This window comes from Ptychodera flava, chromosome 6, assembly GCF_041260155.1.
Source record: "Ptychodera flava strain L36383 chromosome 6, AS_Pfla_20210202, whole genome shotgun sequence".
Taxonomy (NCBI): Eukaryota; Metazoa; Hemichordata; class Enteropneusta; family Ptychoderidae; genus Ptychodera; species Ptychodera flava.
This window is the reverse complement of record NC_091933.1, coordinates 26,402,571-26,423,430: the sequence shown is the minus strand read 5'-3', so window position 1 is coordinate 26,423,430 and position 20,860 is coordinate 26,402,571. Positions and strand designations below refer to the sequence as shown.

Sequence of the window (20,860 nt, the reverse complement as noted above, 5' to 3'; positions counted from 1 at the left end):
ATAAGGAAAGCTGAAAAGATTATGAATTTTGTTAAAATGATTTTAAAATGGTCAATACATAAATTTAATGTATGTGACATCTATAGTACTTGATCTTCAGCAATTTTTTGATAGAAATGAGCTCTATCAGAGAGCTCAAGCTCAAAAAATCGATACACTGTTCAATTTTTCAGGGATTTGATGTTGTAAGATTTCTTAAAAGACGAAATTAAGTGTACAAGTTCTGTATAAGGCACTTTCAATAAAGTTCTTTGTTTGCCCTCCGTAGGTTTTCAGAGGAAATTAAGAAAACAAACACAACGTTAACAGTATTACAAATAAAAATAATATTTTTCCAAAGGAAACCAAATAAAAATTGAGCTTATGTTAATACACTTGTGTTGTTTATCTGTGTTTGTTTTTTTTTTCCCTGGCTTGCTGATAGGTTTTTCAAACATTCAAGGACAGCAAACAAAGAATTTTCTTTAAATGGCTTAACTAAAACAACACACAGATCTTGATTACTTCAGGATGACAGATATTTTCCATTCATTAAAATTTCCTGAGTATGTCACTTGCACAACTGACCGTTCCGGGAACACAGCAATTGTCATACAAATTCTCCAGAGGTTTTTTTGAGATTCTAATTTTGTCATGATGGCAATTACTGTAAGCATCCTAATAAGGTCTGTATGACAGACTGCCCAACTTAGATACAGCAAATGCAAAATCAATCTATAGTGACATCTGTGTGACAGAACTGTCTCCATAATTTCACACAACCGTTGCTATAAAAATCCCACGATACCATAATATACAGTGGAGAATCTGGTGTTACAAAGTAACAGTAATGACAACCTGACAACTCACCATCCCCTTGTCTGGTCAATGCCCTCGGCAATGAAGTCAGCCGGGAAGTTGTCTTCAAAATCGCGCCTGTTTTCAAATGGATAGTGTTGCTGGGCATACGGCATGCTGGAATGAGAGATGGGAATCTCAGTGAAAATAATTGTGAGAAATTCCCAAGAGAATGGAATGCCCAAGGGCCATTTTTTCCACTGGCAATGCATAGTGCAAGTAGCTGCGAAGAAAAGTTTTAAGTACATATATTTTGTTGAACAAGAGTGAAAGGCTAGGTCATACCTTTCATGAGAAAATGTCATCACAAACATTGTAATTCCAAACACAGTAAGTTGATTTTGATTTAGTCATAATCTAGTTCCAGTGCTGATATATTCCATGACTGTGAATTTAATGCTATTTTGCACATTAGACACTAAAACCGCCGCCAGCGTCAGTTTCCCATGCACTTCATCAAATACCAATCACCACCAGAGCTTCACAATTACTTTGATATAGCGCCCTCTAGGCAAGTATGTTGCATTCTTTTGTTTTCATTCACAATTGCCCAGAATACATACCTGCCACTTTCAAACCAACAATCAAACACTTCAGGCACTCTCTTCAAAGGTGCTTGACCGGGTCGCTTTGATGGGATGGTCAGGTGATCAATGCTGGAAAAAACAAGATGATATCATGGTGCTGCACCTAAAACAACATATTTTGCTCAGAATCACTATTTTGCAAATATTCATTTGATTTTAATTAATTTGTTAACCCAAAATAAAAATATTGGTTGGGTTCACCTTTAAGCTTGTCAAGCAGCTGTAATTTGTGTGATAAAAAGTGTTAATTTATATAAATGTATGCAAATCACTGGCTTCTCTTTCCTCTCAATTTCAAGATTTCAAAAGAATTTAACTCCACTCTGGCTGGGTCAAATTATGTTCTCTCAATGCTATATAACAAAACAACTATTTTGTTTGGCAATAAAGTTCTTACATTTTGAATAAGTCACCCCAGTCAATATTTTTCTGATTGTTTGCCAAAATTTTGATAACAAACTGTAGTCAATGAGATGTGATATCCATTTTGTCCAAAGTTATCAAAAAAACTTACAGAAAAATTCATAAAAATTGGTAAAATGTTACTCAAAAATTTGTGAGAAAAATTACAGCACTCAAAGGGTTAATACCAAAATTGAGTTTTTTTACCCTAAATATACACGCCTTCATCCTTTAAGTAAACTATTGCTACCATACTAAACTTTAGATTCTCTACTTTTTGAAAATATATAATATGAGGGGGTTTCCTTGTAGATGAGAAATATTCCTTTGAAAAATACTGTGTTGGCAACGTGCAGCCTTCACCTTAAATGATTTTTTTGAATACTGACAATCATTTATGACAGGAACTGGTCATACCCTTGTTGTCATCAAGAAATCTTTTGAGTTTGCATTCTATCAGCTGAAAACATAAGCAGACTAAATAACGGTATCAGCACCATCTTTTCCATAAAACAGTCCACAACAGTCCACAACTGTCACTGTTGTAATCAAGGTCATTCTTGATCTGGCAAGTCATTGCTGATGACACAGTCCCCACTGGATTATGGTGTTTGAATTACGGTAATTGATTGTAGCTTCATTACAGGGGAGAGAGGTGAATTTGTAAAATGTGGGAAATCACATGATAGTGGTCTGTGGGGGTCATGTTTGTATACTTGGGACAGTAAAGTTATGGCTGTTTGTGTTTTCCTTGACAAGATCAAAAGTCTGTGTGCCAAGTTTGAATGGAATCTGTTCAGGGATAGTTGACTTATGGTTCAAAAACATGAAAAAATCGCGACAAAATGGCTGCTCGGCGGCCATATTGGATTGTATCGCGAAATAAATTGACATGCATATATATGCCATAGTACTTTATCTGAGAACCAAGTTTGAACGAAATTAGTTCAGGGATAGTTGAGTTATGGTTCAAAAACATGAAAATATTGCGACAAAATGGCTGCCCAGCAGCCATATTGGATCGTATCGCAAAATAAATTGACATGCATATGTATGCCACAGTACTTTATCCTTGCGCAAAGTTTGAAAACAATCTGCTCAGGGGTGACAAAGAAACGGCTGCTGACGGACGGACAGACAGGACCCAATCTATAAGTCCCTGCCAGACTGCGTCCACGGGGACTAAAAAGAACTTGCCCCAGTATCAGGCAGTTTTCAAAACCTGGGTACAGGAAAAAAGTATTAGTGAAGCTACCTTTCTCTGTGCAAGTCCTTGACCCTTGTGCCTGTCAACTGTGCCAGCTCATCAATAGAGCCAACACAGACCACTTCTTCTAAGTCTTCGCTCACCCACAGCGGGATTGGAGTGCCCCAGTATCGATTCCGGGAAATAGCCCAATCATGGGCATCCCTCAGCCAGTTTCCAAACCTCTTCTCCCTCACAAACTCTGGGACCCTATTAACAATGCAAGTATTATTATATGGTACATACTTGTAAAACATTCTGTAAAACATTTTTCTACATTAAAAACACTGAAAAATTTTACAGCTAATAAAACACTCACATTTGCTTTTAAGTACTCTGATTTTACCATCTGAAGTCTATATATCATTCTAACTTTCATCTTGTGATATGCACTGTACTTTGTCTATTGTTTTTGTTCTTTATTGATGCATTGTGCCTGTTTCAGACTTTGGAACAGTATGCTGGCTTCTTGTCCTTACAAATGGGGATAATTACCTGCTTGACCTCAATGGCATGAAGTCAAACATTTCTTTGTTGGTTGTTACGAACTCACTGGTATGTTTGGTTGTTATAAACTCATAAATATCTTGTTTCCAGCACATTTCTTGGTTGTTATCAACTAACAGGTATGTTTGTTTGTTGTTCTCAACTATCTGGTACCTACTCACCAGTATGTTTGTTGGTTGTTATCCAGCAGTTTCTCCACTAATTCTTCCACCCTGACAAACCAGCTGGGAATACCCATGTAAATCAATGGTGTTTCTGATCTCCAGCAGAATGGATAGCTATGTTTGAACGTGCTCTGATCAACAAGACGACCATTTTGCTTCAGCATTTTCATGATGTTCTTGTCTGCATCCTGAAAGCATGTGTTGAAGGGGAAGTGATCATTATAAATGAAGTGTTTGGAGTCAGGAACGTGTGATCTCACCAGCTTGATGGATAATTCCATTTATAGAGAAGAATGCGAACTTTTGTGTCCACGTTAATGTAATTCTGAGATGATCATAAACTTTTACTTTTTAACATGCAGTTGTCCAATCTCTGAAAGACGATGAAACCGGCTATACAGTCTAAGGTTTCTAAAACAATAAAACAACTGATGTCAACATAAAATTTTGAATTTCTTTCATCATTCAGCATTCTGCCTCGTCAAACAGACTATTTTGGGGAACTCTCAAGCCCCTCAGGCAACGCACATATTGCTGCTACCATCATGGCCAGTCAATGTGTTCTATTCATTCAAAATCACTCTATGTTGATCAGTCAGTGTCATTTTATATTGCTGTTGTTTTAGACACCTTCAGCTGTACAGTCGGTTTCATCACCTTTGACACTGGACGCAATGAATACATAAAAAAAGTATGGTCATCATCTACACAAGTCAGAGGACAGCCTGTTCTCTATTAACTGACAAAATGCAGTCTTCATCTTTGCCTTGTGTGGCTTGGAACATAACACAGGGAACAACATATCTAGAACTCTAAAAGTCAAGGTCACAAACTGATGGTTGCCATCAGCACTTTGAGTTATCCTGTATGATGAAACACTCATTACTGCTGACCAAACTACATGATTGTGAAAGGGTTAAAGATGAAGTGGTTAGCACCAAGGGCCAATTGCATATGGACAAGAGACATCCTTTGTTATATTATCAAACATAGAATCACACACATAGCATACCTTGACGTACTGGCCGGCAAAGTCCGGCACTTCCTGGGTAAAACATCCAGTTTCATCAACGGGGCATATGACTTGCTCTTTGGTGATTACACGGTGTTCGATGCAAACACGGTAATCATCCTAGAAAAGATACAACAAGCTGGTTAAAACTGGTGAATCTCTTGCAAAATCACATTCTTTAAGTCTGACGTTCTTCAGAAAACAATGGCAATCCTTGACTAACCACAATTCTAATTTTGAAAAAAACGTGAAGCATTCAAGTACATGTACTAGCATTTGAAACCATTGAAAGCAGTTCTACTGTGGAAGTGATGAAACTCAAAATCTGAAAGTCTACTTACAGCACCAAAGAACGGAGCCTGATGTACTATTCCAGTACCTGTGTCATCAGTAACGTAGTTGTCAACCACAACTTGGAAGGCGCCCTGTCCCTTGTACTTGTGACAGACCACAAAAATACCATAATTATTGCATGATTCAAATTAAAAAGCACTGGGCAGGCTGCTTATACATTATAATTGGAGTTGCACTGCATGCTTCATAGCAAACAGAGAAGTGATTGTATGCTATATACCATGCTTTGTGATTTGTATCAGTCACAAGTTATCAAAAGTATGGTAAGTGTGGATTCAAACTTACTGGTCAACAATTGCAACGTGTGTAATGGTACAGACTATTGACTGACTGAGTATTGATCACAAGAATATTTAACATCTCTCGGCCAAATGGAGCAGTGGAAGGAACAGTGGCTATATGCAGTATCACTTGAAGAAACACATTTCTGTTTTTGTGCAAAATATTTCCTACTTTGAAACACATACAAAACTGAAGCCCCATACTGCCAGTCCCACTATTAGGAATTGAGTTCAGAGAGCAGAAGGGTATTAAGACAGTGCCTCATATCTACCATAACAATTCTGATCAAAACATGACTTTATTAAAATGGAAACCATTTGCAACGATGCCCTGGTTACCAATGGAGTTCTAAAAAGGCCAATATGCAAGCATTCAAATTGAATTACTATCCTCTTTACAAGTTTTAAAACATATTTGTTTAAAAAGCAGGGCAGAAATGGAATCAATTCTTACCTTGCCAAAATACTCAAACAATGGTTTGTATCCTTTGCCCCTCAGCGTTTCACCTTTGAACCTGCCAATCAAAAAACATGAATTTGCAGAAAAGTAAGTCACTAACAGTTCTTTCATTCCCTGTACACTAAAAACATGCTCTGTCACATTTGTTTGGCTTCTAGCCATAAATGGAAAGCATTTTTATCATTTTGGAAAGTTTTTGTATGAGGGACACCCACTTTTCTAAGACAGCATACTCATCTTCTTTCTTGAAGAGAGCTGGCAGTCTAGCCTCTAGCAGAATGTACACCTTTCCATCCACTTTGTGCTCAATCTTGACATACTCCATGGTCGGATGGACACACAGAGCCATGTTGCTAGGCAACGTCCATGGCGTGGTGGTCCATGCAATCAGACAGCTGTTTGGATTCTCATCCAGGGGGAAATTTACAATTACTGTAATAAAAATAAATTTACAGAAAAGGTAACAAACTTGTTTCTGTACAACATTTCCATGATAAAATGCCATATCACATAAAATGGCAATAATAAATAATAAATAACAAGTCATTGTCAATGACATAGTCCCCACTTGTAAAAGGAGTATTAGTCTTGATGGTGCAGGGAAATGTGGTATTAAAAAGTATCGCTGGAGTGTATAAGTTCACATCTATGGGCACATAGGTTTATGTCATTTTTCCCAATTTATAACAAGAGGCATGTCTAAGTCATGGTTCTAAATCGGGAAAAAGATCAGACCTCTAGCTGTGTTGGCCAGCCAAGAAATACTTATGTGCATAATAAATGAGGTACGAGATGTGAAATCTGAAGGTCTAATATCCTATCAAAATTGGAGGGTATAGAACTTGTGGTTACTGAAATATGCATATATATGTATAATCAAGGTCTAAGGTCATCAAGGTCACGTGACATTTTGAAAAAAAATTGTATTGCTAAGTTATCCCTATATACCAAAAATCAGACCTCTAGCTCTATTGGCTCGCTCAAAATTAGATATGCACATAATTGATGAGGTACAATATGTGGTGTCATAAGGTGTCCCATCATACCATATATGAAAGGTTTGGCACTTGTGGTTACTGAGTTGTGGACAAATATGTATATTTGAGGTCAAAGGTCACCAAGGTCACATGACATTTTGAAAAAAATTGTATTGCTAAGTTATCCCTATATACCAAAAATCAGACCTCTAGCTCTATTGGCTCGCTCAAAATTAGATATGCACATAATTAATGAGGTACAATATGTGGCGTCATAAAGTGTCCCATCATACCATACATGAAGGGTGTAGCACTTGTGGTTACTGAGTTATGGACAAATATGTATATTTGAGGTCCAAGATCACCGAGGTCACGTGACATTGTGTCAAAAAAATTGTATTGCTAAGTTATCCCTATATACCAAAATCAGACCTTTAGCTCGATTGGCTTGCTCAAAATTAGATATGTGCATAATGAATGAGGTACAATATGTCACGTCATAAGGTGTCCCATCATACCATACAATAAAAGGGTGTAGCACTTGTGGTTACTGAGCTATGGACAATATGTATATTTGAGGTCCAAGGTCACCAAGGTCATGTGACATTTTGTCAAAAAAATTGTATTGCTAAACCATCCCTATATACCAAAATCAGACCTCTAGATCGATTGGCTTGCTCAAAATTAGATATGTGCATAATTAATGGGTACAATATGTGGCGTCATAAGCTCTCCCATCATACCATATATGAAGGGTGTAGCACTTGTGGTTACTGAGTTATGGACAAATATATATATATTTGAGGTCAAAGGTCACCAAGGTCACGTGACATTTTGTCAAAATATCTGAGATATCTGCGTGAACGGATGGACTCACGGACGGACATAACCCAATCTATAAGCCCCCTGGACTTCATCCATTGGGACTAAAAACTGTGTCACTGCATCCTTTTCGCAATATGAATACGATGAGAAACTAAATTTTTATTTTTCTTGGCCTTATACATGGGAGTCTATGGACTGCCTTATACATGGGAGTCTATGGACTGCCTTATACATGGGAGTCTATGGTCTGCCTTATACATGGGAGTCTATGGAGACTGCCTTATACATAGGAGTCTATGGAGATGAAAACTAAAAAGTCCTCTAACACGGCCAAATTTGATCGCATTGTGAAACAAATCGACGTGCATCTGTATGGGGTAGGGTACTATCCTTGTGCAAAGTTTGAAAGAAATTGACCTGGGCATGTCTGAGATATCTGCGTGAACGGACGGACGCACGCACACACGGACGGACATGACCAAACCTATAAGTCCCCCCGGACGGTGTCCGTGGGGACTAATAAATACTTTCACGATTGTGTAACTTGCTTTTTCTTGACAAAGGTTTGATTAATTTAATTCATTAAGATTATGAATCACTTTTACATAGAAGATGTGCTTGCTTCATAGAAGTGGCAGTTGCCAAATGATAAACTGCATCCCACAGTTACTGTCAACTGTTTTAGCTACTTGATATGGGTTCAATGAGGAGGACATTCACTAATGTACAGATCTCAAATCTTTGTGGATTACAGGTTCTTTCAAATATGAAATTGGACTGTAAAGACAGCTACCTACCTGCAGGATCAACAACATCCTTATAATTCTGTCCAGATTCAAAATTGGAGAGTGGCGTGTTGCAAGCAGTAGAGTATGGCATCACCTGTAAATGTAAGCAGGTTGAAAATTACAGCTAGGCACTCAAGTTGCATTGTCAATGGTGTAACAGAAATCCCACACTTCTGGATTTGAAACAGTCTTGGTAGCTTTATTTACGATGCAGCATTTCTTGATGGACAACAGTGGATAGGCTATCTTCACTGCATTTATAGGAACTAATGTACCTCAATGAGTCTGTGTGGCACTGCTGATAAATTTGAACATCTTGCAAAAACATGGCTCCAAATGTGGGCTTGGTAAATTTACAAAGCAGCTCTTGTAAAATGCATCACAACGTTTATTTTTTGTTGGAAATCATACAGCCTTTACAAAGCCCTTGCACTGTAGGGGGTGGCACATGTGAAGATAGTGGATAAGCTTTGTTTTCCATAGTGAATTGCTGTTTACTCGGAAAAAAAAATTTATGAAAGCTGGATAATCTATATATGGGTAAGACTGGCATCCGTGCACTGTCCTTACCAGTGGACAACACAATTTGGATTGCTACCATGTTTGCTTCTATGACAAAAAGCAGACAGGACTGCATTTTGAGTCCTGCAAAGAGCTAAAATTAAAAGCAAGTGGAAAGACATGAAAGTTTGTACCATTTACAGCTATCAATTGGTTCTTTTGGCACAGAGGTATAGTAAACAGAAGAAATTTGTGCATGCAAGCCTGGTGATCTACATGCATTGAAATTCCGATACATGTGATATAATTTCATGCCATTTGACTGAAGGCACCAAATTAACCACCACATGATATACATATCAACAACACCAACCCAAAGGTACTGAAATTAATTCATAACTTATCAAATTTTTGACTCTCAACATCATACAGCAATGCATGCGCCAGTAGCTTAACTTCATATGGTGGTGCATGTGCCACAATCTTCCCTGCTCACCTTGAATCCTCTGTAAACCAGTCCTTTGTCAAAGAGTTGTCTGAAAACCCACCAGATGGTCTCCATGAACCATGGGTACAGGGTCTTGTAATCATTTTCAAAGTCTATCCATCTGCCAAGTCTCGTCACAACAAACTGAAAGCAAATAAGACACCTGGGTTTTACCGAGAATTACTTCAACAGCCAAACTATCCAACAGAGCACACAAAAAAGAGATCATCCTTCATAAGAAAAGACAGACTGCATGGAATAGGTACTCTGTCTGCATTTTGACAGTATTGTGAAAAATGCTGATGCATTTCCAGAAACGAAGAAAATTCACCCAGAAATGAAAGTTTGTAGAACAATCAGTCATAAAACATGAAATACAGCATCTTCACAACAATGCTACTTCAATAACACAAGTCCATTGTTGCATTTTCATCCATATTTTCTTTAACTGTCATAATCTGCTTCACCAACATCGTAAATCAGAACATTTGTGATTCGTGCAAACCTTACCTGCCATTCCTTGGAGTACCTCATGACAATCTTCCTGCATTCTGCATTGTACTTTTCAATTCCCATCTTGGCAACATCATCAGGACCCTTGATTCCAAGGGTTTTGTCAATTTCATACTCCTATGGCACAAAAGAAAGAATAGTTGACCATGCAATGTTGCTTAAATTCGTTTTTTTGCTGACAATCGTATTCAGGACACTTCACGTCCACCTGAGATATTTTTAGCGAAAATATTTAAGAGAATAAGAATTTATAAATGAATAGAGGACTGGAGTATACAGTAATTGACCTTTGAATTCTAATATGCAACTTGTTACAAAGTTCACCAAGAATCAAAAATTGTACTACATGTATTCACACCAGCAATACTGCTTGATTGCATTCTACGTTGTGAACAAGGTGTAAAAAATATGTTTATCATCACTCTGATAATAGGGTATTTGCAAACTGTCTGGCATGTCGTGTTGATTCTATGATCAGCCCCTGATGCTGGTGATGACTATAAAACATGATAACCCAATGCCAGACTTTGGAGTATCTTTTGCATCAGTTTTGTACTTATCACATTGCAAACTGAAAGTAATAAAAATAATGCAAAAATTCCCTTTTCTTTCTCAATTTCCTGCTATTACCGTCAAGAAGAAGTTCAAACAAGGTGTAAAATTCATGCAAAAAATGTTTACATGATCATCTTTTCCTCTCACAAGAAGCTTTGAGGTGTACCAGGCAGTATCATCTGAGTGACCAGCTAAGGTTTAACCTTCCACAGCCAGCTTGCTATACAATTTTATCATTCTCTACAGTCGAGCTAGAAACTTGACAGAAGGAAACAGAGATAAAGGACTTCAGTAGCCAAGATACATCACCAACCCCCGTAGAGATTATCATGACGTACTGACTTACCACTGGCAAGCCATGACAATCCCAGCCGAATCTTCTTTCTACATGATATCCATTCTGATGAGCATATCTTGTCACTGTATCTTTGATGGTACCGGCCAGAATGTGGCCATAATGGGGAAGACCAGTGGCAAATGGCGGTCCATCATAAAATGTATACCTGCCACAAAATCAAAATTAGAATTTTTTACTTTTCGAAGCATAACTGATCAAGAAAGGATGTAGAAATTTGTGGACAAGAAAATAAGCAACAGCATCCTCTGTTGCTACAGCTGGCATGACTATAACAAAGAGAAATGTTTGTTTTAGTTCCACATTAATCATGCAATGCTGTTGACTCTCTGTCACCACTAATCAATGTTTCTGTAGACAAGGACTTTATTCTGACATCAATACATTATTGCGGTACTTGAGTGTAGTGCCGCCCTTTGTACATTGCACACCACAGAATGATCAGCTTTCGGTATTGATAGAGACCAATAGCAAATTCCATGTATTACAGTATATTTCAAAATAGCTTAACGTGCTTGGGTGATACGAAAAATGCTTCTGTTGATAAACTGTGCCACTGTCAACATCAGTGTTGCCATCCTATATTTACTGCATGAATGTTTTTATATTGCCTTTATCGCATTTCCTGTCGATGAAACTGCACAGAACACTAACGATATATTTTTCGGTACAGTGTGTACGGGTCAGTACAACAATTGGTGTTTCCTACACTGAACATGCTCTGTACGTGAGAACAGTGGATTGGGTTCAATTGTCATAAACTCAATCAAAGGAGAAAGTTTGTCATGAATGTAGTTGACATTATTTTCTATCGAAAGAAATGTTTATCTAATCACCCAAGCACATTGTAATTCCAAGCTATTTTGAAATTCACTGTAAGACAGACTTTTCCACATATAAATAATGGAGACGTTTATGCTTTATAGGATGTACTATGCCATCCCAGTTTTATTTTCTGACCTGGGTCTCCCCTTGGATTGTTTCAAGCTTGTCTTGAAGGCATCCAACTTGTTCCATAACTCAATGACATTCTCTTCTTCCTTTGGGAAGTTGATGTGTTCCGGCACTGGCTGAACCATAATGATAGTGGCTCAGTCTGCAAAAAGATGAAGTACATATTATATTCAGGATTGAACTTTCCACACACAAAATATCGTTAAATTGTCTGTGTAACCTACATGAAACTTTCTTTGATCACAAAGGAATCAGAAACGATGCTATGAGAGCTGGTAGAGCCAAGATGATGCAATATCTCTTTAATAAATCAAAGACAAGTGTTGGCAACAATTCGTGTGAAAAGGTTAATGATCAGCATTTATAACCAGTAGTACATCTCTGGTAGTAAATGTTTGAGTGTGGGAAAGCATGTGATTTAACCCTTTTCCTGCCGAGCGCCCTTGTCCGTTATTCTCCCAAGTCAGTAGAAAACCGCCCCATAATATGTGCCTGCAAAAGATTAGCTCTCCTGCATGTTATCCTGCCAGGCATTGTGGCAGAAATCGCCCATTTTCAGGGTAGTTTTAGCCGTACTTATACGTGTTAGACTTCGATAATTTCTACATGCCCGTAGACAGGGGAGGAGCTCAAGGGTTGCTGCAGAAAAAAATTGAGGTCACCGGCTTTGTTTGCCCCTGGGAGTGCGTCATTTTATTGCCGTTTCATGTTTATTTTTTCGGAAATAAACTCCTTCAGTATTACGTACGTCCGCTAGGCACAAACATCACCTCACTCGTCTGTTAGTCAGAGACCCTGAGGGTCGTGCTAGGGGTGCAGCAGCACCGTCAAACCTGTCCTGTTTCCCCAGGGTAGGGTCAATTGAATACGTACCTCCAACGACTTGGCAGTGTAGCACAAAAACTACGTTTTTGCCGTTGTATTAACGACATGGCTGAGCCATTGAAGCACAGCTTTACGTACTTTTGCCAGCTCAGTTGGGAGTTGGCTTACGAGTGTTACCGTTCATTACTGACTTAATCGAGTGGTCCTCAGTCAGGTACGGGTTTGTACCGACATGGCTTGGGCTTCAGCTAACCAGTGATAACCAGTCACTACCCCCAAGTCTTCAGTTCACTTTTGCGATGCACGGGTGCAACGCAATATGCTTCCATTGTTCTAGCCATCGACGCGTGTCCACATGCTGGCAGCCATATTGTACTGCTAGCTGGTTTGCATAACAAAAGCAGTCCCTGCTAAATGCAGACGGTATCCCCGTACATGTAGCATATTGACCTCATGTGCCCTTTTGAATTCTCTGTACGCAAACAGCGTACGTAGTTACCAATGCATCGGCAAGAGGATACGTTTGCCTGCAAACCAGAGCCAGTACTTCGGACGGTGGAATAAATAAAAAATCCAAAGCTACGTCCATTGAATGGCACGGCCAAGGCAGTGAAGGACGTTGCCTGGCTTGAACTTGCAGAGCTGAAGCCCAGCTTAGTACGTCGGACACCAGTTTGTAATGGTATTTCCGAGTCGTTCATATCCGTTCCATGGGAGGAACAAGTCGAGCCGTCCCGTCAAAAATACGTTCTCATTTTCAGTCACGCACAACTGAATAAGTGACTTTCGTCTCGCACCATCGGCATATCTGCCAAGTCGTTTGCAAGAGGTAGCCTTCTAGATTAGCATTGCCGAGTTGGTCAAGTTCGGCAGCAATCTGTATAGTGCCAGGCAGCCAAGTACGTCCAACTCCGCCAGAAAACGTCACCATGCTATCCTGCCAAGTCCGCTAAAAAGCGGTAAAAAAAAACCAGCCCCCCTCGGGTGTGGGGACTGGCGGACAGGTTTCTGCACCTTTCCCTGTCCTTGGACTCCCTGTGAACCCATTTCGAGAGCAAACGCCGTTCCTCGCCCAAAACCTGTCCTCGAACGACCCCTAGCGTGAGCAAGGGTTTGCTACACGTAGTTCCGTCGACTAGGCAGGAAAGGGGGTACCAAAAAGGAGCCCGATTTCCACCGCCTTAGGAGGATAACGGCCGTGGCTGCTCAGCTTCTAGCTACACCGAATTTCAAGCGGATTTTCACCGACTTGGCAGGAAAAGGGTTAATGTACTCATTTAACACACAAAGTCATACCATGACAGGTAAAACTAGTGGGTGATGGTTACACAGGCTTATACATCGATCTAACATACATACGGATCCATATCTGTCCAATGTTAACCCTTTTCCTGCCAAGTTCAAATTTCAATGCACCGTCAAGTCAAGTTTGTTTAAACTGAAGCACACTATTTCCCATATGGTGCATTTTAACAAAAAAATGAACATTTGAAGGCCCCTGAAATCACAGATACTGTAAACATGCAGATTTTTATGGACTAAAGGTGTTGGAACAGACCAAGCCAAATGGGTGGAAATATGTGTGGTTTTGGGTCAGAACCACTTTTCACTAAGTTGGCTGATTGGGAAGTGATACTGTCTGGCAGGTAAAGGATTACGTGACCTGTAATGAGCTCATGAGAGTACCACATCAGTATGGTAAACTAGACCAAAAGGGAGACATTCTTGATTGAGAGAAATCTTTTGATCAGGAGATAATAAACATGATGTCGCAAATCAGGAGGCAAAACTCCCAATATGGAGACAATCACTTTTAACAGAATAGTTCTTCACTGACACACTTTAATACATTTGCACATGATTTAGGAAAATGTAGCAGCATGTTCATTATCAAATTTGTGGGTATAAGTTTACCACTGTTCTGAAAAAGTAATTTACCGCTGCCTTGAGGGATATTTCAAAATTTTTTTTCAATATTGATGATATATCTTCTATGGGAAAAAGATACATCAATAAGATGTGATGTCCTTTTGCTTGACAAGAGTATTTTGGCCATGAAAACAACTCCATTCTTACTTTTATGCATCAAATTAATATCACGGAATTCAAATATCAAGGGGGCGGATGTCGTTCTGTCTACAGCTGTGCGTTTGGGAGCCTTACAAAGTTTCATATAAACGGAAGGGCACAACCAAAGTTTTTTTGGGCAAACTCTTGCAGTGATTGGAAAGCTACAACAATGGTCAACTTAGCTGCAGTACTTAGTTTGAGAATTTACCTGGTTATTTTGGTTGGACAGCAAAACCAGACAAAACCTCCAGCTACAATATTGCAGCTATGGTGAATTATAAACATGCATCAAATGCAGAATTTGCTTCACATTTGCTCTACAATCATCACAACTTTCTGGAAGGAGACAAGTACTACAATGCTAACTGCAAGACTTCATGGCCTATTGGGCTGCAATCGTGCGACCTACGATGTGACCTTACGATACGTGTATACACTAACATTATCGCATATCGCATGCATTGCATTGAGAACATATGCTTCATGGCATGGCATTGACAGCTTGAACTTGAAACGTTTTTGTGTCATCATGTCGGTATGCATATTTTCAAGTATTCTAGCGGAAAGCTTTCTTACCGATAGGCATTTCATATCAACTTTCAGACAGAAGGGGTCTAGAATCGGTGTACGATGTCTCAAACAGGGTTGGGTTGCTGGTTAGAAACGGCTTATAACAGTTAAACATGCATATTCCATATATAAAGATATTGTGGCTTACCGGCATTAAAGCATACACTGTCTGAGTGTCAGACCTTGCTGTCTTCTCCCTGTTCTCCAAGCAAACGTTACCGAGGGGTTTACGCGCGTTTGTTGCAATGTAGATACTGAACGTCGTTATGCGTGATTTGTAATACGGTTAAATGTGTCTGATGAAACTCACCTGAAACCCACTTCCTGATCCGGCGAATTCCAATTCCACACGTGTATTTGTATGCGCATACGTTTGCGCAGGGTAGCAGGATTGGAAATCTCGCGTAGCTTAAACGAGATCGGAAGACCTCGCCACAGTCACTTGTGATCTATTCCGCTCTCGGACTATGCGCCCCATAGACGTGTACATGTCATATGCCTGAGAAGTAGATGTACACACGTCTATGGGACATAGACGCCGAGCGGAAATGACCGATCACAGGTGACTGTGATCGGGTTTTTCTCAAAATCCAAATAGGTTCTCGTTACACTATGTTACATGTAAATGTTTATCTGAATTTCCGTATTAACATGCGTAATTTTACGACTAAACGAAAACTCGGTAAATTTAATTATATAAAATTGTTATAAAAATCGCCTATTTTATGGCACTTCCCAAGGCTAGCGGCTATACTCTCGGGAAGGAGGCTATGCCCTGTTCATACTTTTAGGCAAAAAAAAAATGAAATAATAATAATAATAATAACAAATTGTGCTGTTCCGATAACATGGTTTTTCAAAAATAGAGTAGGTAGGTCGGCAGAAATATTTTTTCCAAATTATTTTATTTTTAAATATGCATTTTCAGGGTTTCAGGGCGTCAAACACTGGCCACAATATTTCCAGAAAAATGCATCATGATATGAGAAAAATACCCCATAAAAGTCATCCTCGTTCAAGCAAAAATAAATGCCAAGTATCGAACTCGTGATTTTACAGAGTTTTTTCTTTCTTTTTTTACTTCCGTCTTTACGTAGCTCTAAAAAGTTTAGGGACTGCAGATTAAAACTAGGGTAGGTCGAGTTATCGGAACAGAACAGTTGTTTTTTGTTCGGCCTTACTAAGAACAGGATAGAGTTGATGTACGCAACGACAGTGGAGAAATATGATGAAATAAGGCTGTTATGTCTGACCTACTCACAGGTGCCTGGAGTTGCCTGTGTAGGCCTACATGCCCCTTCTCTCTATGCATGTACACAGGCAACTCAAGGCATCCGTGGACCTACTTACATGTACATGACTTTTGTGACTTTATGCATTCAATAAATCTCAAACTATCAATTGATATGTATATTAAAGAAATGTAGCAACTGAGTATGACAAGCGCTCATGTGTTGGCGCCTGAGTTATTTCTGGACTTTTCTAATCTCAAAAACCGTCCTAGGTTGGTTCAACTCGGCCCTTTCACTATTGTAAAAGGATAAACGCGTGTCAGTGCGTCATATTCTATTGATAGTTGAGGGCGCAATTTGCAACCTAAGGGAGCCGTCATTATTTACGACCGGGTGTCGGATGACTCGGAAGGGGGTTCAATCAAAAAATTGAAAGCTACAAGGGGGTGGTTGCTCAAAGAGTGGAGAGAAAGAAGGGGTAACTCAGTTTTTGGTGCGAAATAAATTCAAACACCTCTCTGATTGCACTATTGCACACATCAATTTCTCAAAATTTTCGATGTCAAAGGGGACATTGCTCTTGAGCTCTTCCCCTTGGGGTGTTCTATAAGTTTTACTTGTAAAACAACAAATTGAAGACACCTCTCAGATTGCACCAGACTAACATCAATCACATCAATTTCTTACAGTTTTCAGAGGATCTAGGACAAAACTGAACTGTTGTGAATTCATCCTTTATTATCACAGAAACATATATTTTAATTGACTTCAGTTCAATAATCATTTTGATATTTAATTATACCATATTCAGGCTTTTCATTAGAAGTTGGCAGCTGGAGAAATTGCACGACAGACGAGGTTGCAAACAAATAATAAATGGATTGAAAAAATACTGACTCTGACTGATGGTCCTCTAATATATTTTACAGAAATGTAAGATTATGCAAGAGACACAAGAAGGTCGCAGATTTTTCATTCCTGCATATTCTTTGGTCTTCAATCTCTGGCAAATTGAGAATTGTTTTCTACGAAATGTATTGTCATTGTTTAGTTTTTGAATATTGCCACAAAATATATAATACTTTGCACCCGCTGTAACAGTTCGACGACAGCTTTTCAAGCCAATTTTGAATGGTCCACTGATGATAATCATATTTGCATACACAGTAAAAATGGTAAATTTTGACCATACATAAGAAAAATTTTAACTCTCTCTCTCTCTCTCTCTCCTCTCTCTCTCTCTCTCTCTCTCTCCTCTCTCTCTCTCTCTCTCTCTCTCTCTCTCTCTCTCTCTCTCTCTCTCACAGACAGACAGACAGACAGACAGACACATATAATTTAAAACGATGATTATTGCTTTTTGATTTAGTTTAATGGGACCAAGAAAGATTTTGTTCTAGAGAAGTTTTTTTTTTTTTGAAAAAGATAAATTTATTTCATCAAAGTCGCAAATACAGCAAATCTACAATTAAAATGCAACTTGTCTGAAAAAAATCAGTCGTTTAACTACAAAGATCATCATATAAATGCATTCAGGATGCATTCATTTATATGATAATCTTTGTAGTTAAATTACTGATTTTGTTTAATATATTAGAAGTACTTAATGCCTATATGACAGCGCCCTCTTCAGGCAAACACTTTAAACAAAGAAGGCCCTTCGTCTATGGTTGTCGCTGGGACAGCTTTCAGACAGATGTAAAGGATCGGTTTTTTATTGTTTGCCCCATTACATAAAATCAGGATAAAGAGTTTTTGTGTAAAAATGGTCCGGATTTAATGAAACAGACTTGTCAAGCGAAAAGTATTTTGTTCTGGAACTGTAGATAGACAGACATGCAACTGAATACACGACAATACCAATCTTATCTGACAGTTCGCAGAGATGCTATCATACACAACAGCTCTTCTGTCTCCTTTAGGCGCGCCAATGATACAAGGAGCATATATGTCGCGATTTTGACTCCGCCTCTAGTAGACATTTGACTAAGGAAATTTATATAAAAATAAATGTAGATGTCTGAATTCTACGTTTTACCTCTCACTTTGTAGAAAGTGTAAGCTGAGTTTTAAAACCAGCATTTGGCCTAAAAAAACTATTTTGGAAAACCCGGATGGAAAGAAAAAAATTATACATTGTTGTCGATTCGTAGTTTTAACTGCCAAGGGTACAGCTGTACCAAATTAAGAATGCCACATCCCGAACTCTGGCAGCTGTCCGGTATAAATCCTCAAGCTTTACCCCTTTGTTGATTTTTGCCGCTAAAACGCTGAAGAGTTTTCAAGTTTGTCTAAAATAAATATGGGTACTGTTATGCTGATGTGATCAAGAATAACCCGTCTCGAAGCATATGCTCCTCAACGTTCTTCCAGTCTTTACTGGCCGAAAAACAAACAGCTCAGTTTATTCAGACAGATTAACACCAACATTTGTTTCGTTTGTCATGGCGATAATTACTTTTTGAAATCAAAGGGAACTCGATACAGAAGCCGAAAGAGTGTTACATAAATTACGCCTTGATGTAATGATCACTTTATAAGCTTTGAGTGCAAAAATAATGGGATTCCGTCTGTTGGTGTGGACAAAAGGACGAAAAAGACCTGTGTGGTATGAAAGAAGCCGACAAACTTAACTTATAGGTCTACGGCAAGTCGTTCATATCACTTCAGACTAACGGGGCGTTGGCACTTCGTAACGAAACAAGCAATTAACACCTTCCTTTGTCTTCATACTGCGAGGCAACTATGAAATAAACTTTGCTTAAGTAAAAAGGGTCATAATTGCGCTTTTAATAATTTTGGAATTAAAAATGTGCTAGTCGAAACTGGTTAATTTGTAAGTATAAGAGGGTCAGTCCTGGCAATGGTAAATGCATGTAATGGTATACTGACATTGTCGGTCGACAAGATACACAATATTGTCTTTAGGTAAGAAAGCACTTTTTCTTGAGGTGTACACTAACAAAGATATTCGCAAAATAAGGTGTTCCCAAGCGATTTCCCCAGCAGGCAGGTAATTTTTTATCCTACCAGTGGGCGGGGTCACATTGGACAACCTTGGAGCCTAGACCCAAGGGTGGGCTGTGTATCATACATGATGGGATACTGTTATCGGTGGGCAAGGTTCGGGACGTCTTTTAGGGAGTTGAAGTGTGTTTTGTCCAGTACTATGTATTTTTTCTCGCTTTACTCGGAATCTAAAGCAACCATCTATGCAGTATTACTGAAAAATGTGTAAAACAACGGGGTAGGTAATAGTAATATGATCAAAAAATGGACGAAACTATTCCATCTGAAGTGAAATTCACCAAGGTGGCGTTCGATTGTTTGTAGTTATAATTACTTGTAAAATATCTTCCACCTTGAAATAAAGAATGCAGCTTCATTAAATCCTGAGATGCTTGGCTGTTTACCTGTAATTCACCCAAGCAATGTCTCAATATATACGCTTCCGTACATTAAATTGATGGGAATGACCGGACCCCCTGGAAGTAAATGAATTTGCACGATGCAGTACACTATGTAGGGAATCTGTCCTTGGTTTGAGCACGCAACGCATGGAAAGTATGGCAGATCCATTAGACTTCCATGTGTCAAGAATTTCGAAGGGGAATTCAGTAAGGATCAATAAAATACAGAGATCCGATTGTTTTGTTTTGTTTTGTTTTGGGTTTTTTTTGCTTACAGTTTTTTATGTCATAACAAATTTTTGTTTATTTAAATTTGTTTGTTTTATTTACATTCAAATCATGCACGTATGGCTGTATAATTGTAGAGAAGGAATTAATTCACCGTGTCATAATCAATAACGTTTCGGGAACTCTGCAAATCAGATTTGTTTTGGGAGCGTCGATAGGACGCTTTCATTGATGAACAAACTGTGCTTGGTGAGGAAATCAGTACACGATACTTTTCAAAGTTGATGTGTCGAAATCGATGTAATCCCGACGGTTAAAGGAGATGATAGTTTTTTTCGATCTAGGTGTTACCCAAATTAATTTGTTAAACAGAAGGCGTCGACATCGCTGCATCAAAGGAACGCCGAGTAAGTCTTTGTTCCCTTGATTAGCCGAACTGTGTTAAAAAATGGAAGTTGGGCACCGCTATTGTCACCGATCGAAGAACGCCTTTGTAGCGTGGTGTAGTTTGAGTGGAAGATTAAAACTGGATTGACATTCCGATTGTCAAACAACATTCCAGAACTGAAGAAACACAGGCGGCAGGCAGAGACGCGACGGATTGATGTGGAATTCCCTACTCGATAATTTAAAGGAATCGATCACGACCAGGGAACGTCCAGGGACAGAGAAAGAATTCGTTCGATATTGGTTGACAAAAGAACTGACCAGGACAGGCTT

At 38.9% G+C, this 20,860-nt stretch overlaps 1 protein-coding gene across 2 annotated transcripts in view; it reads right to left on the bottom strand.

Moving 5' to 3' along the window:
- Positions 1-15,646, bottom strand: part of LOC139135330 (isoleucine--tRNA ligase, cytoplasmic-like) — a 39,803-nt gene extending 24,157 nt beyond the window's left edge. The window contains exons 1-14 of one of the 2 annotated variants that reach the window (XM_070702671.1): positions 15,419-15,646; positions 11,812-11,947; positions 10,843-10,999; positions 9,939-10,058; positions 9,438-9,572; positions 8,450-8,534; positions 6,066-6,282; positions 5,845-5,905; positions 5,097-5,192; positions 4,756-4,875; positions 3,741-3,931; positions 3,082-3,282; positions 1,401-1,493; positions 850-954 (exon numbers count right to left, since the gene is read on the bottom strand). In XM_070702671.1, the coding sequence (XP_070558772.1) occupies positions 850-954; positions 1,401-1,493; positions 3,082-3,282; positions 3,741-3,931; positions 4,756-4,875; positions 5,097-5,192; positions 5,845-5,905; positions 6,066-6,282; positions 8,450-8,534; positions 9,438-9,572; positions 9,939-10,058; positions 10,843-10,999; positions 11,812-11,930 (1,700 nt within the window). In that variant the 5' untranslated portion in view covers positions 11,931-11,947; positions 15,419-15,646. The remainder of the gene's footprint in view (positions 1-849; positions 955-1,400; positions 1,494-3,081; positions 3,283-3,740; positions 3,932-4,755; positions 4,876-5,096; positions 5,193-5,844; positions 5,906-6,065; positions 6,283-8,449; positions 8,535-9,437; positions 9,573-9,938; positions 10,059-10,842; positions 11,000-11,811; positions 11,948-15,418) is intronic. The other variant, XM_070702672.1, reaches the window with a different exon arrangement.
- Positions 15,647-20,860: the final 5,214 nt, after the last annotated feature.